This window comes from Coregonus lavaretus (assembly GCF_964263955.1).
Source record: "Coregonus lavaretus genome assembly, chromosome: 1".
NCBI lineage: Eukaryota > Metazoa > Chordata > Actinopteri > Salmoniformes > Salmonidae > Coregonus > Coregonus lavaretus.
Window position 1 is genome coordinate 60472187 of NC_139988.1, and position 12655 is coordinate 60484841.

Genomic DNA, 12655 nt, shown 5'->3' on the forward strand with positions numbered 1-12655 from the left:
CAGTAAACATAACTTTATGAAGTACTCTTTAAAACATAACTATTTTTCATCAACACAGTTAACCATGTTATAAGCAGACCTGTGTTCAAACACTATTTGAAGTCATTTCAAATACTTAAGCTGTGCTTGAGTGAGCTTGACTGTTGCGATGGAACCAATAGAAAAGTCCCAAAAGTGCAAACCACACCCACCTAGCACTCCAGACAGGCTAATGCAAATGCTTAAAGTATTTTCAAGATTTCAAATATAATATATATATATATATATATATATATATATATATATATACCTGAACCCAGGTATGGTTATGACACTAACAAACCCTTCATACAGTAGTGACACCTATAGAAAGTGGATATACACTTTTTATTTCAGCTTATGAGAATAGTAGAAAACCATTGAAAAGTTCAGTGTTTTATCCTGGCATTATGTCTAACTCTTAACCAACACAGGAGTAGAGGTCTTCACGGATCCGGGTAGGTAGTCCTTTTTAGTTGTCATCGGGTCTCGGGGAGAGACTCGACCACTGCTCTGCATAGCCTATACGCAGTGGTTCCCAACCAGGGGTACCAAGACTCCTGGGGGTACTTGGCCTAGCCACAGGGGGTACTTGAAAAGGCTCATGAGACCATAGGCTTACTGGTAAAATGCACATGATGGGGTACTTCAGTGGTACTCCGGGCAAAGCAAAATTCAGTTGGTGGTACAGTAACCGAAAAAGGTTGGGAACCACTGGCCTATCGCATATTTATTTTACGCTAATAAGGTGAATTTATTGACTTATAGAAGGCCTAGCCAACCTATTCATTAACCAGAAGAGCAACTTGGCTGATAAAAATAGTTGATTTGCCAATCTGGTCTGGTTAATGTTGTCTTCGGGTCCATTCGGGTCGGGTCTGATTGCCCTCGGGTTCGGGTCCAACTTTTTGGACCCGTGAATACCTCTACACAGGAGCTTGCCAGTGCCCTGCTCACATCTGCCCTGATTAGAGAACATAAAAGTAGCTTTCAGTAGCCTACATGGCCATACAGGCACCAGTAGACGCAGTCCTTCAGCAAAGCAAGGGGTCATTGTGGTTCACTCTAAAAAGAGGTCGTCACTAGGGAAAATGCATTTCTTCACCACTGTCATTGTCAGTTTGGCACAAGCTGGCTTGTATTTCACAATGCAGGATCATTACCTTATCCAGCTAACTCATATCTTACTCAATATTCATATTTTTCAAGATGTAAAAATGTAAAAATAGTTATTGAAATCAAAATACTACTCATTACAGATCAAGCGGGAAGTCCAGTAAGTGGCTGTTTCAGACTATATTATCTAGTAAGGTTTAGTTGGCCAACTCGTTAATCCTGCTTTAAGAAATACCCCTCAGATGTCAAAATGGAAAACCAACAAATATCCAGCGTCTTTACACTGACTTGTAAAGAATATATTGTCAATTCCCATCCGCATATATAAATCAACATAATATGCACGAATATTACATTAACTTACATACATAGTGTGTAAATAATTCATTTATTTTATATGCAAATTAGCTGCATATATATATATATATATATATACATACACAAAACAACTAAATAGAAAACAACTACATGCCATCGCACAACAGGCTAAAAATACAATTTGATTCAATTTAAAAAAGAACTATGTACATTTCCAAATGTCTTTATAGCCTCAATGTCCTCCATTTCTTACGTTACAGCCTTATTCTAAAATGGATCAAATCAACATTTTCCCTCATCAAATCTACACACAATACCCCATAATGACAAAGCGAAATCAGGTTTCTAGAATTTGTTGCTAATTTATGAAAAACAAAACACTGAAATACCTTATTTACATAAGTATTCAGACCCTTTGCTATGAGACTCGAAATTGAACTCAGGTGCATCCTGTTTCCATTGATCATCCTTGAGATGTTTCTACAACTTGATTGGAGTCCACCTGTGGTAAATTCAATTGATTGGACATGATCTGAAAAGGCACACACCTGTCTATATAGGGTCCCACAGTTGACAGTGCATTATCAGAGCAAAAATCAAGCCATGAGGTCGAAGGAATTGTCTGTAAAGCTCTGAGACATGATTGTGTCGAGGCACAGATCTGGGGAAGGGTACCAAAACATTTCTGCAGCATTGAAGGTACCCAAGAACATAGTGGCCTCCATCATTCTTAAATTGAAAAAGTTTGGAACCACCAAGACTTTTCCTAGAGCTGGCCGCCCGGCCAAACTGAGCAATCGGGGGAGAAGGGCCTTGGTCAGGGAGATGACCAAGAACCCGATGGTCACTCTGACAGAGCTCCAGAGTTCCTCTGTGGAGGTGGGACAACCTTCCAGAAGGACAACCATCTCTACAGGACTCCACCAAATCAAGCCAGACGGAAGGCACTCCTCAGTAAAAGGCACATGACAGCCCCCTTGGAGTTTGCCAAAAGGCACCTAAAGGACTCTCAGACCATGAGAAACAAGATTCTCTGGTCTGATGAAACCAAGATTGAACTCTTTGGCCTGAATGCCAAGCGTCACGTTTGGAGGAAACCTGGCACCATCCCTACAGTGAAGAATGGTGGTGGCAGCATCATGCTGTGGGGATGTTTTTCAGCGGCAGGGACTGGGAGACTAGTCAGGATCGAGGGAAAGATGAACGGAGCAAAGTACAGAGAGATCATTGATGAAAACCTGCTCCAGAGTGTTCAGGACCTCAGACTGGGGCAAAAGTTCACCTTCCAACAGGACAACGACCCTAAGCACACAGCCAAGACAACGCAGGAGTGGCTTCGGGACAAGTCTCTGAATGTCCTTGAGTGGCCCAGCTAGAACCCGGACTTGAACCTGATCGAACATCTCTGGAGAGACCTGAAAATAACTGTGCAGCTACGCTCCCCATCCAAATTGACAGAGCTTGAGAGGATATTCAGAGAAGAATGGAAGAAACTCTCCAAATACAGGTGTTCCAAGCTTATAGTGTCATACCCAAGAAGAGTCGAGGCTGTAGTCGCTGCCAAAAGTGCTTCAACAAAGTACTGAGTAAAGGGTCTGAATACTTATGAAAATGTGCTATTTCAGTTTTTAATTTGTAATACATTTGTAAAAACCTGTTTTTCCTTTGTCATTATGGGGTATTGTGTGTAGATTGATGAGAAAAAAAAAAGATTCAATCAATTTTAGAATAAAGCTGTAACGTAACATGTGGAACAACTCAAGGGGTCTGAATACTTTCCGAATGCACGGTTTACTTACAGTATTGTACTGTAAAGCAACAGAGGTGTAAAATGAAATGCTGTGGGAAGGCATCAATAAATAGAGATCTGTCTGTGTCTATTTGGCCGGTTTTCGTGTGTCTGTCTGTCAGTCGTTCTTAGCGCTCTGTGTGTTGTCCAGGTTGACCACCTGCAGCTCTGTCAGGTTACTGCTGTTGCCGCTCGACTGCTGACTAATCACCATCTGCAACACAACACATCAACATCAGCATGTGCCACTGAAGACCAGTCAAAGAAAGTGAAAGTGGCATTCAAAGAGAACATAACTATGCTCAGCACGGTTCCACTTTGCATGCCTTAATTTGTGCTGTTGAGTAGCCTTCTGCTAGACAATACTACTGCCTAACAAGGTTAGGGTCAATTCCATTTCAATTCCAGTAAATTCATGAAGTATGCCAAATTCATAAAGTTAACCAAATTACAATTATAATTTTTCCTTATTGAAAAGCATTGATACCACCCACACATTCCTGCACGCATATACACATCCACTGTTTTTTTTTGCTCTTTGTACTGTTGCCAGCGTCTTCGGTCTGTGTTGTCCGTTTTGTCTTACATTGTTGTTGTCTTTCAGCCCCCGTCCCCGTAAATAGGAATTTGATCTTAATTGACTTAATTGATATTTGTTAAGACAATATCCAGAATGGATGGAATTGAAATTGAATTGACCCCAACCCTGCTGCCTAAGCACCAAATTATTTACATGAAATGTATTAACTTAAATAATCTCTTTTAGATAAGAAAGCCTTTTCTAAAAGCATCACTTTGCACGAGTTTGGTCATTTATGTTGTTACAGTGTAACTATTGTACTCTAACTATAAACTAATGGTTTATATTCTGTTCCTAAACTTTAGTCATTCACTCAAACAAAAACCTCTATACAAAAACAATCTGTTGAAATCTCAATCTTGCATGACATTAAATGACTTTCTCAATTATAGTAACAAAACAAGTCTTCCAAATAACTTATGGTTTTCAATCATTTTCATGCAGTACTTGGGTTGGCGGATGTTTGCTTTGCTTGTGTCACACGTGTTGTCCAAATGTCATAGGACTATATCATCCACATACAGTAACAGTACAGGGGGCAGGCCAAACCCTATCCCTCCACAGTGATAAGACCGTGCTCTGTCCGGATGCATTAGTGCAGGTCAGTGGCATGCTGGTTGCAGATAGAATATGAGAGTTTCACTTGTAAAATGTAGGTCTTGCCGTACTGGGTGTAGCTGCACTGCCGAGACTGGGATCTGCATGGTGCCTGAGGGTGCCGTAAGGAATACCTGAGGGACAGCACCTAGCCAGAGAGAGACGGACACAAACATGAAGAACACAGCCCGCTCATCTAAACTAACATTTTACCACCGAATATGTACAGACACTATGTGCATGGTGTGTAAGCTATACCACCCCACTTTGGGTCAGGGTCAAACCCACTACCCTGTCATAGTCAACCTCCTAACTATGTAGCTATATTCATAGCAGACCTGGGTTCAAATAGTATGCGTTTTCATCCTTTGAGCATTTGATTGAGCCTGCCTGGAATGCCATATAGGAGGGCTTTGCACTTTTGGGAGCATTTTGAAGGTTCCAAGCTTAGGAGGGCTTTGCACTTTAGGGAACATTTTGTAGGTTCCAAGCTCAATCCGCCCAGCTAAAAATATTGGCAAGAAAAGAATACTAATTGAACCCAGGTCTAATTCATACATCAATCAACATCCCCCTCCCTGGTTTCCCCATTAACCCACGACTGATGTAATCTCACCTGTGTCCCAGCGTAGCCTACTGTAGTCTAGCGTGGTCTCACCTGTGTCCTGGCACTGTCCATGGGACACCTGCATGGCCGAGGGGCCCTGGGAAAAGGTGTTGAGCACAGCCAGGCCACCATCGGCCAGCGTGGGCGTGGACGCGTACATCACTGTATGGGGGCTGGTGTACATCATGTGACCCGCCATAGACGTGGGCACTGACGATGTGACGATTGTCGCTGGGGGGAGTAGAAAAGAAAGTGTGTGTGAGACAAATAAATATTAGTTTATAAGAGACATTGCCCACCAGATGGCACTGTATCACTGAGGATAAAGTCCATTCTTTTCAACTATAGTTGACCCCTCATAACAGTATTGTAGACTTCAACCCTTCACCCACTCAGCTCACTCAGAGAGATACGTTAGAGTTAAGTTAGACTATGGCTACAACTTATCACACATAAACAGGGTTGTACAGCCCTGTGTTAGTCAAAGGATAGTTACCAGTGGAGACAGAGGAGGTCTGGGAGATCTCCGAGCTGCTGTCATTAGCATGTGTGGTGGGGTGCACCTGGATGGCCTGCAGCTGCTGGGTCATCCCTCCCCCTGGAGGAGAACAGGCAACACAAAACAGCTGCTCACTCACCTGTGCACTATTCTATCTTAATGTCAAACACTCTAATAAATGATAAGAATATTACAATTTCATACACCTACGTATAATCAACTGAAGTTCATGCCTGCCTCAAGCCTGTTATCCATTTTACATCCCGTCTGCAGCCACAGACAAACAGACAGACAGACTAGTCTCCCTATTTTTTCCCGGAGCACAAATCCGAACATGAGTAACTACATCCTCACCAATGAAACATGAATACTAGTCCTTTATGGAAATATGTAGTAAGGCCTATTCTTAATGCCTCCCTCTTACAATCAAATGTTTTTAATAAAGCCCACAAGACATCGGCCTTATCCTGCGAATCTCAAAAAACACAACTGGGGCAGGGCCTTCTCTTACAGAGCTACGGAATGCCCGCTTACCCATTGATATAGGAAGGGGAAGAAAAGGGCCCTGTGTTTCTGTAGCACACATCTTACACCCAGCACCACACTGACACGACTGCGCCAGGCTCTAACGGTGTGCAATACTTTTCTCTCAACAGACAGACTAGTCTCTTGGCAGACACAGACTAGTCTATCGACAGACACAGACTAGTCTCTTTCTTTCACTCGACAGACTGACTGACCTAGGGAGACTGCAGCGGGGAAGCGGAAGACGGCCTGCTGGCCCTGCTGTGTCAGTTGCGATGAGGTGAGCGTCTGCCCCTGGATGGCCAAGGAGTGCTGGTGCAGCTGGCTGAGCGGAATGGTGGGGGTGCCGGGGGGGAGTGGTGTGCCTGCTGCAGGATGGAGAGGAGAAAAGGAAGAGTTAAATAGGGGGAGGGTGTTGCATAGCCACACTTGGTCATATGGTCCATTGACATTGTTTTTTTTTTGAAAGAGTGTGTTGTTCCACCTGGCACTGCGGTCATGTACCAGACAGGTGGTACAGAGAGAGTGGGGTAAAGGGATAGAGAAAGGGAGAGAGAGGCTCCCAAGCTGCCCTTCAGCCTGCGGTCATAATGGGAGAGAAAATAGAGATGGAGAGAAAGATATGCTACCTCGGCACGCAGAACAAAATCTCTGAGCTACTCAGTCTGTCACCAGAGACTAGCTACAGCTTCGGCCACACTGTCACTACATACAGACCTCACCCAGCAACAACAAGGGTAATGCCTTACTGTCAGTGACTGCACCACTACATGACAAAATACTTTCTAAGCTTTAAGGTGGTTATTGCCCAGTATTGCATAGTTGTAAGAGACCTGGACCTCCTGTACTAATTTGACCTATTTGAATATAAATATTCCAGTGAGAGTAATACAATGAATTTATGGCAATGCAAATATACAGAATCTAAGACTACTTTATAAAAATTATTCTAGAGGAATCGTGACAGCCAGCTTATATTACAAAAGTTTTCAAAAACTCTAAACCAGAATATGTACAAATGCCTTCCTTGGGGTTGGTGGGCTAACAACAGATTGAGATATACAGTGCATTCGGAAAGTATTCAGACATTTTGTTACGTTACAGCCTTATTCTAAAATTGATTAAATTAATATTTTTCCTCATCTATCTACACACAATACCCCATAATGTCAAAGCGAAAACACCAACATTTTTTTATTTTTTATTGAAATAGCTTATTGATATAAGTATTCAGACCCTTTACTCAGTACTTTGTTGAAGCACCTTTGGTAGCGATTATGACCTCGAGGTGGTTTGTTGCAGTAGCGTGACTTCCGTCTCCACAACAACTGTTTACCTTATGGCGCATTTCACATCTCCAGGAAGTCCTCTCAGCTTGGCTATGTTTTACATGTATTACAAAACCACAGTATCCAGGAAGGAAACATCTACATCTATGGGCTCAGCAGCTCCTGCCTTTGATTTCCATTTTAGTAGAGGAATAATTAGAAGGTCCAACACAATGGCCATTGTGGAGAGGGCTGCCGAGCTCTGCCTATAATTAGTAAATGAATATTCAATGAAGATTGGGTAGCTAGTGCTGAGATAATAATTTAGTCCTACTTCATGGAGCCCCGGCTCAGACGGAGTTGAGGAGCCAGGCGTGGCCCCTCATTACAGAGACTTCACAGTCACATCGTGTCAGACAAGTTACAGTATCTTTCTAGAGAGATGGTCTATAAAGTTGCCCCTTGTAACAGGATTTACTACACAGTGCATTCGGAAAGTATTCAGGCCCCTTGACTTTTTCCACATTTTGTTTTACGTTACAGCCTTATTCTAAAATGGATTAAATTGTTTTTTCCCCCTCATCAATCTACACACAATACCCCATAATATAACCCATAATGACAAAGCAAAAAAATTAAAATGATGTTGACCAACCAGACCTGGGTTCAAATACATGCTTATTTGTGGTCCTCTGTAGCTCAATTGGTAGAGCATGGCGCTTGTAACGCCAGGGTAGTGGGTTCGATCCCCGGGACCACCCATACATAAAAATGTATGCACACATGACTGTAAGTCACTTTGGATAAAAGCGTCTGCTAAATGGCATATTATTATTATTTAAGTATTTGTATTTGAAATACTTATATTCTGTATATTTGAGTATTTTAAAATAATTTGGCAGAATTACCTACTTCTATTTGAAATATTTTGAAATATTTCCTATAAATACTTGTTTCCAAATAGTCTGTGTATTTGAGTATTTTCAAATACATGCCAATACTTACCAAGTGTATTTTTCGAATACATTTCCAAATATCCAAATACTTACTTTGAAATATATGTGAAAGTAATTGAGATACTTTTAAAAGTATTTGAACCCAGGTCTGTGAAGGACAAACCCTCTTGAGCGACACACAAGCATGGTACACAAGTGTCACGTCGAGTTGATCCCGGTGAACCCAAACTCCATTGTAGAGAATGATGTCTATGTATCCCAGTAAACAAACAAACAAACTGCAGTAAATGGTATGTGTTTCTCCTTAGAGATGGGTTGTGTTCATAAAGGCACAGACAACCAGTAGGATTGTCGAGCTTCTACTGTCCAAGAGTACTTAGCACCGCTGAACAGAGTGCCAGACATAATTTGCAAACCAAGTGCCAACCGATTCTACATGTAGAAGTGGGCGAAAATGACGTCCGTCAGTCATCCACCGCCTATAACACACCAGTCAGCAAGCGAATGGCCCCCTACTGTACAGACCGAGAATTGGTCTGGTGAGTTTTCTCCTTTAGGCAGAAGAATACAGACGCCCATTTTCATTTTCTGTTGCAAAATATTTCAAAACATGACCCTGGATGCTGACTGGTATAGTATAGTACCGCATAGCATAGTATTTTTTATTATAGTATACCATAGCTATAGTTACCTGACATGAAGGTGAAGCCGCTGGGCAGCTGCATGACCTGCCCTCCGGAGGCACCGGTGGTCTTGAGGATGGTGCCGTTGGCATTGACGTTGCTGCTGGCCGAGACGGGCGCCAGGTAGTTGGTGATGGGGAAGGAGGGCCCGCTGCTCACCTGCATGCTGGTGGAGGTGGTGGGGGCCGTGGGCGCGTGGGTACTGGTGGTGCCCGGGAGGCTGGCCACCGTGAACGCAGGCTTTAGCTGGTCCTGGGAAAGGAGGAAAAATATGAATTATGAGTGGGGCTGTCGAAATAGCAAGTTTCATGCTTCCATCAGAAAGCGCAAAAATGTTTTCTTTTTTTTGGCTTACTAACTCACTAACTGAAAATTGTTGAGTGAGTAACAGACATTTTTAATTCCAAACCTTAGCCCGTGGCAGCACCATTCACTAGAGCTAGTGGGGTAGAGAGGAAGTTGATAGCCAAGCAATTGCCATTGATTTACTCTCAGCCCTATGTTCTCAGCAGGTAGCTAGTTTCCCCCTTTAATATAATGTATGTATGAAATCAATTTATAACATTTTTGACATGCGTTTTTCTGGATTTTTTTGTTGTTATTCTGTCTCTCACTGTTCAAATAAACCTACCATTAAAATTATAGACTGATAATTTCTTTGTCAGTGGGCAAACGTACAAAATCAGCAGGGGATCAAATACTTTTTTCCCTCACTGTATATATTTTACAATACAAAATCATACACATGACAACATATAGACACTCACAAACATCCACAACATCACCCCTGCCAAGATCCACCTGCTCACACCCCCATCTCCAGCGACCGCGTCACTCTCCGCCACATGGCATCAAACTGCACCATTTTGTTTCTCTCCGTCGCCCACACACTTTCAACATTTTGATAATAAAGCATTTGACCATTCCATTGTGTTAAAAATTGTATACGTTATTTCAAGATGATTGACGAGAAAAGTATCGTCCAACCCATCAGTATCTCACTGCACCCTGATATACCATGTCTTAAAATATGCCGACAGATGGATAAAAAGTTAATTTACATTGTAATACTTCTGACTGCCAACTTTCTAACTCCACCCATAACTTTTGGACTTCATAGCATTCCCAGAAGGCATGGATTATTGAATCATTATTAGGTTTACACTTCAGAAATGACTCTGCCGTTGTGCTGTAGAATTTGTGAATTTTGTCTCGTGTAGTAAATTCTATACATTCATTTATACTGGATTAAGCACACATTTTCGTTAACAGTAATTTCGTTGGTTATGTTCCAACATTCCCTCCATCAGTTATTTTAAAGTCTTGGTTCCAATAGTTTATAAGTTTATATTTTTGTTCTAAAAGATTGTCAGTTGGATAGGCTCTCTACAAGGTTTTGTATATCTTACCTATCATATGAATATCCTTTACTGACTCAAATAGGACTCCCTCAAGTTTGCTCTGATGTCCAAAATATTTCAAATAAAAATGATATGAAACTTAAGTTGCATGTACTGTATTTGAAAATATCTACATTGGTCAGTCCAAAATTGCTTTTAGAATTATATCATGGAAATAAATGTATTACCAAGTCATTTACAGTTTCTTTAGTTTCCCATGTGGACCAATTTATCTGTGAATTCTGAAATGCTATCCAAGGATTGTTCCAAAGGGTTGTGTTTTTAGGGAGTGATATTGGTTCTTATAGAATAAGTTTCATTTTCTTCCATATTGTTATAGTGTTCTTAACTATGAAGTTGTTAATGTTCTTAGCTTTATCCTTTGAAAATAGACATGTGAAAATATTCTGGGGATGAGCATGCACATCTTCAATATGTACCTATTGTTCCTCTTTAGTGCATTTAACTATATGTCGCAAATAAAAGCCCTGGGTGGCGAGTTGATACAATTCTAAGTCTGGAAGGTTAAAACAACCCTCAGACTCAGGAAGATGTCAAACTTTCCTTTTCATTCTATGAGTTTTATTTGCCCATATAAAGTCAGTTATGACAGAGTATACTTTTGTAAATAATGTCTTCAGTGGGGTAATTGATATTACCGAGAATAAATATAAAAACTTTGGGAGCCATGCCATTCTGAAGAGGTTTATGGGAAGATTATTCCATTTCATATAGTTAAGTAATGGAATAAAGTTATCTTTATATATTTGTTGTTTGTTGTGACTTATTAAGAATCCTTAGTATTTGATATTTTTTGTGGTCCACTTAAAGGATCATTAGTTATTATTTTTCCTATTGCCATTATTTCCGTTTTTTTCCACATTAATTTTATATCCTGAGATTTTAGAGTATTCTGAAAATATGCTTAGCAAGGGGGGCATTGAGTTTTCACTATTGGTCACGTATATCAGGAGATCATCTGCAATTAAGTTTAGTTTATATTCATGTTTACCAATACTTGTTACGTTTAGGTCCTGTCTAATTCTTTCTGCAAGCGGTTCAATTGCCAGTGCAAACAGGAGGGGGGAGAGGCGACATCCCTGTCTTGTGCCCCTTTCTAAAGCAATTTCATCAGATGTATTATTTGTGTATATTTTTACTTTAGGAAATGTCATTAATATTTTTTATCAAATGTATTATTTCAGCTGGAAAGCTGGATTCCAAAGTTTTGAACAGAAAAGGCCATTCAAGACGGTCGAAAGCCAATTGATAAATCTATATATCTTGTTTTTTAGCGTATTGCATTAAACTGAAACATGTTCTTTTATTTGTTTGTGTCTATTTTTAATAAACCCAGTTTGATTGATATGTATCAAGTCTGGTAAGACTTTTGCCATTCTATTGCTTATGAGCTTTGCTATTATTTTATTGTCACAATTTATTAAACTTACGGGTCTGTAATCAGCAGGGGACTCTCCAGATTTTCCTGGTTTTAATATAACTGAAATAACTGTTTGACACATGGAACTAGGAAGCACTGAATTGAGTGACGTGTGTTGTCATTTGTGTAAATAGGGGCGCTACTTTATGCCAAAATGTTAAATAGAATTTTATGGGAAAGCAGTCTATTCCTGGTGCTTTTCTCTGCTCTAATGTTTTAATAGTGTCTAATATTTATTTTCGGGTGAGCTCTGTTTTAGTGATTATTTTTAGTGATGACGCAATCTCTATTGAACTCCACATTGCCCTTTCCCACTTGGACAAAATGAACACCTACGTGAGAATGCTGTTCGTTGACTACAGCTCAGCGTTCAACACCATAGTGCCCTCCAAGTTCATCACTAAGCTAAGGACCCTGGGATTAAACACCTCCCTCTGCAACTGGATCCTGGACTTCCTGACAGGCCGCCCCCAGATGTTGAGGGTAGGCAACAACACATCCGCCACGCTGACCCTCAACACGGTGCCCCTCAGGGGTGCGTGCTTAGTCCCCTCCTGTACTTCCTGTTCACACATGACTGCGTTGCCGCTCATGACTCCAACACCATCATTAGGTTTGCCGATGACACAACGGTGGTAGGACTGATCACCGACGACGACGAGACAGCCTACAGGGAGGTCGTCAGACACCTGGCAGTGTGGTGCCAGGAAAACAACCTCTCCCTCAACGTTAGCAAGACAAAGGAGGACTACAGGAAATGGAGAGCCGGACACGCCCCCATTCACATCGACGGGGCTGTAGTGGAACAGGTGGACAGCGTCAAGTTCCTCGGTGTCCACATAACTATGGACCTATCAT

General features: G+C 41.3%; 1 protein-coding gene across 2 annotated transcripts in view; it reads right to left on the bottom strand.

Moving 5' to 3' along the window:
- Positions 1-302: 302 nt before the first annotated feature.
- The window catches only part of LOC311136915 (serum response factor-like), a 56932-nt gene continuing 44579 nt past the window's right edge, over positions 303-12655 (bottom strand). The window contains exons 3-8 of one of the 2 annotated variants that reach the window (XM_084171230.1): positions 8965-9208; positions 6265-6417; positions 5522-5623; positions 5077-5256; positions 4490-4566; positions 303-3455 (exon numbers count right to left, since the gene is read on the bottom strand). In XM_084171230.1, coding sequence (XP_084027356.1) covers positions 3360-3455; positions 4490-4566; positions 5077-5256; positions 5522-5623; positions 6265-6417; positions 8965-9208 — 852 coding nt within the window. In that variant the 3' untranslated portion in view covers positions 303-3359. Of the gene's footprint in view, positions 3456-4489; positions 4567-5034; positions 5257-5521; positions 5624-6264; positions 6418-8964; positions 9209-12655 lie in introns of both variants that reach the window. The other variant, XM_084171229.1, reaches the window with a different exon arrangement.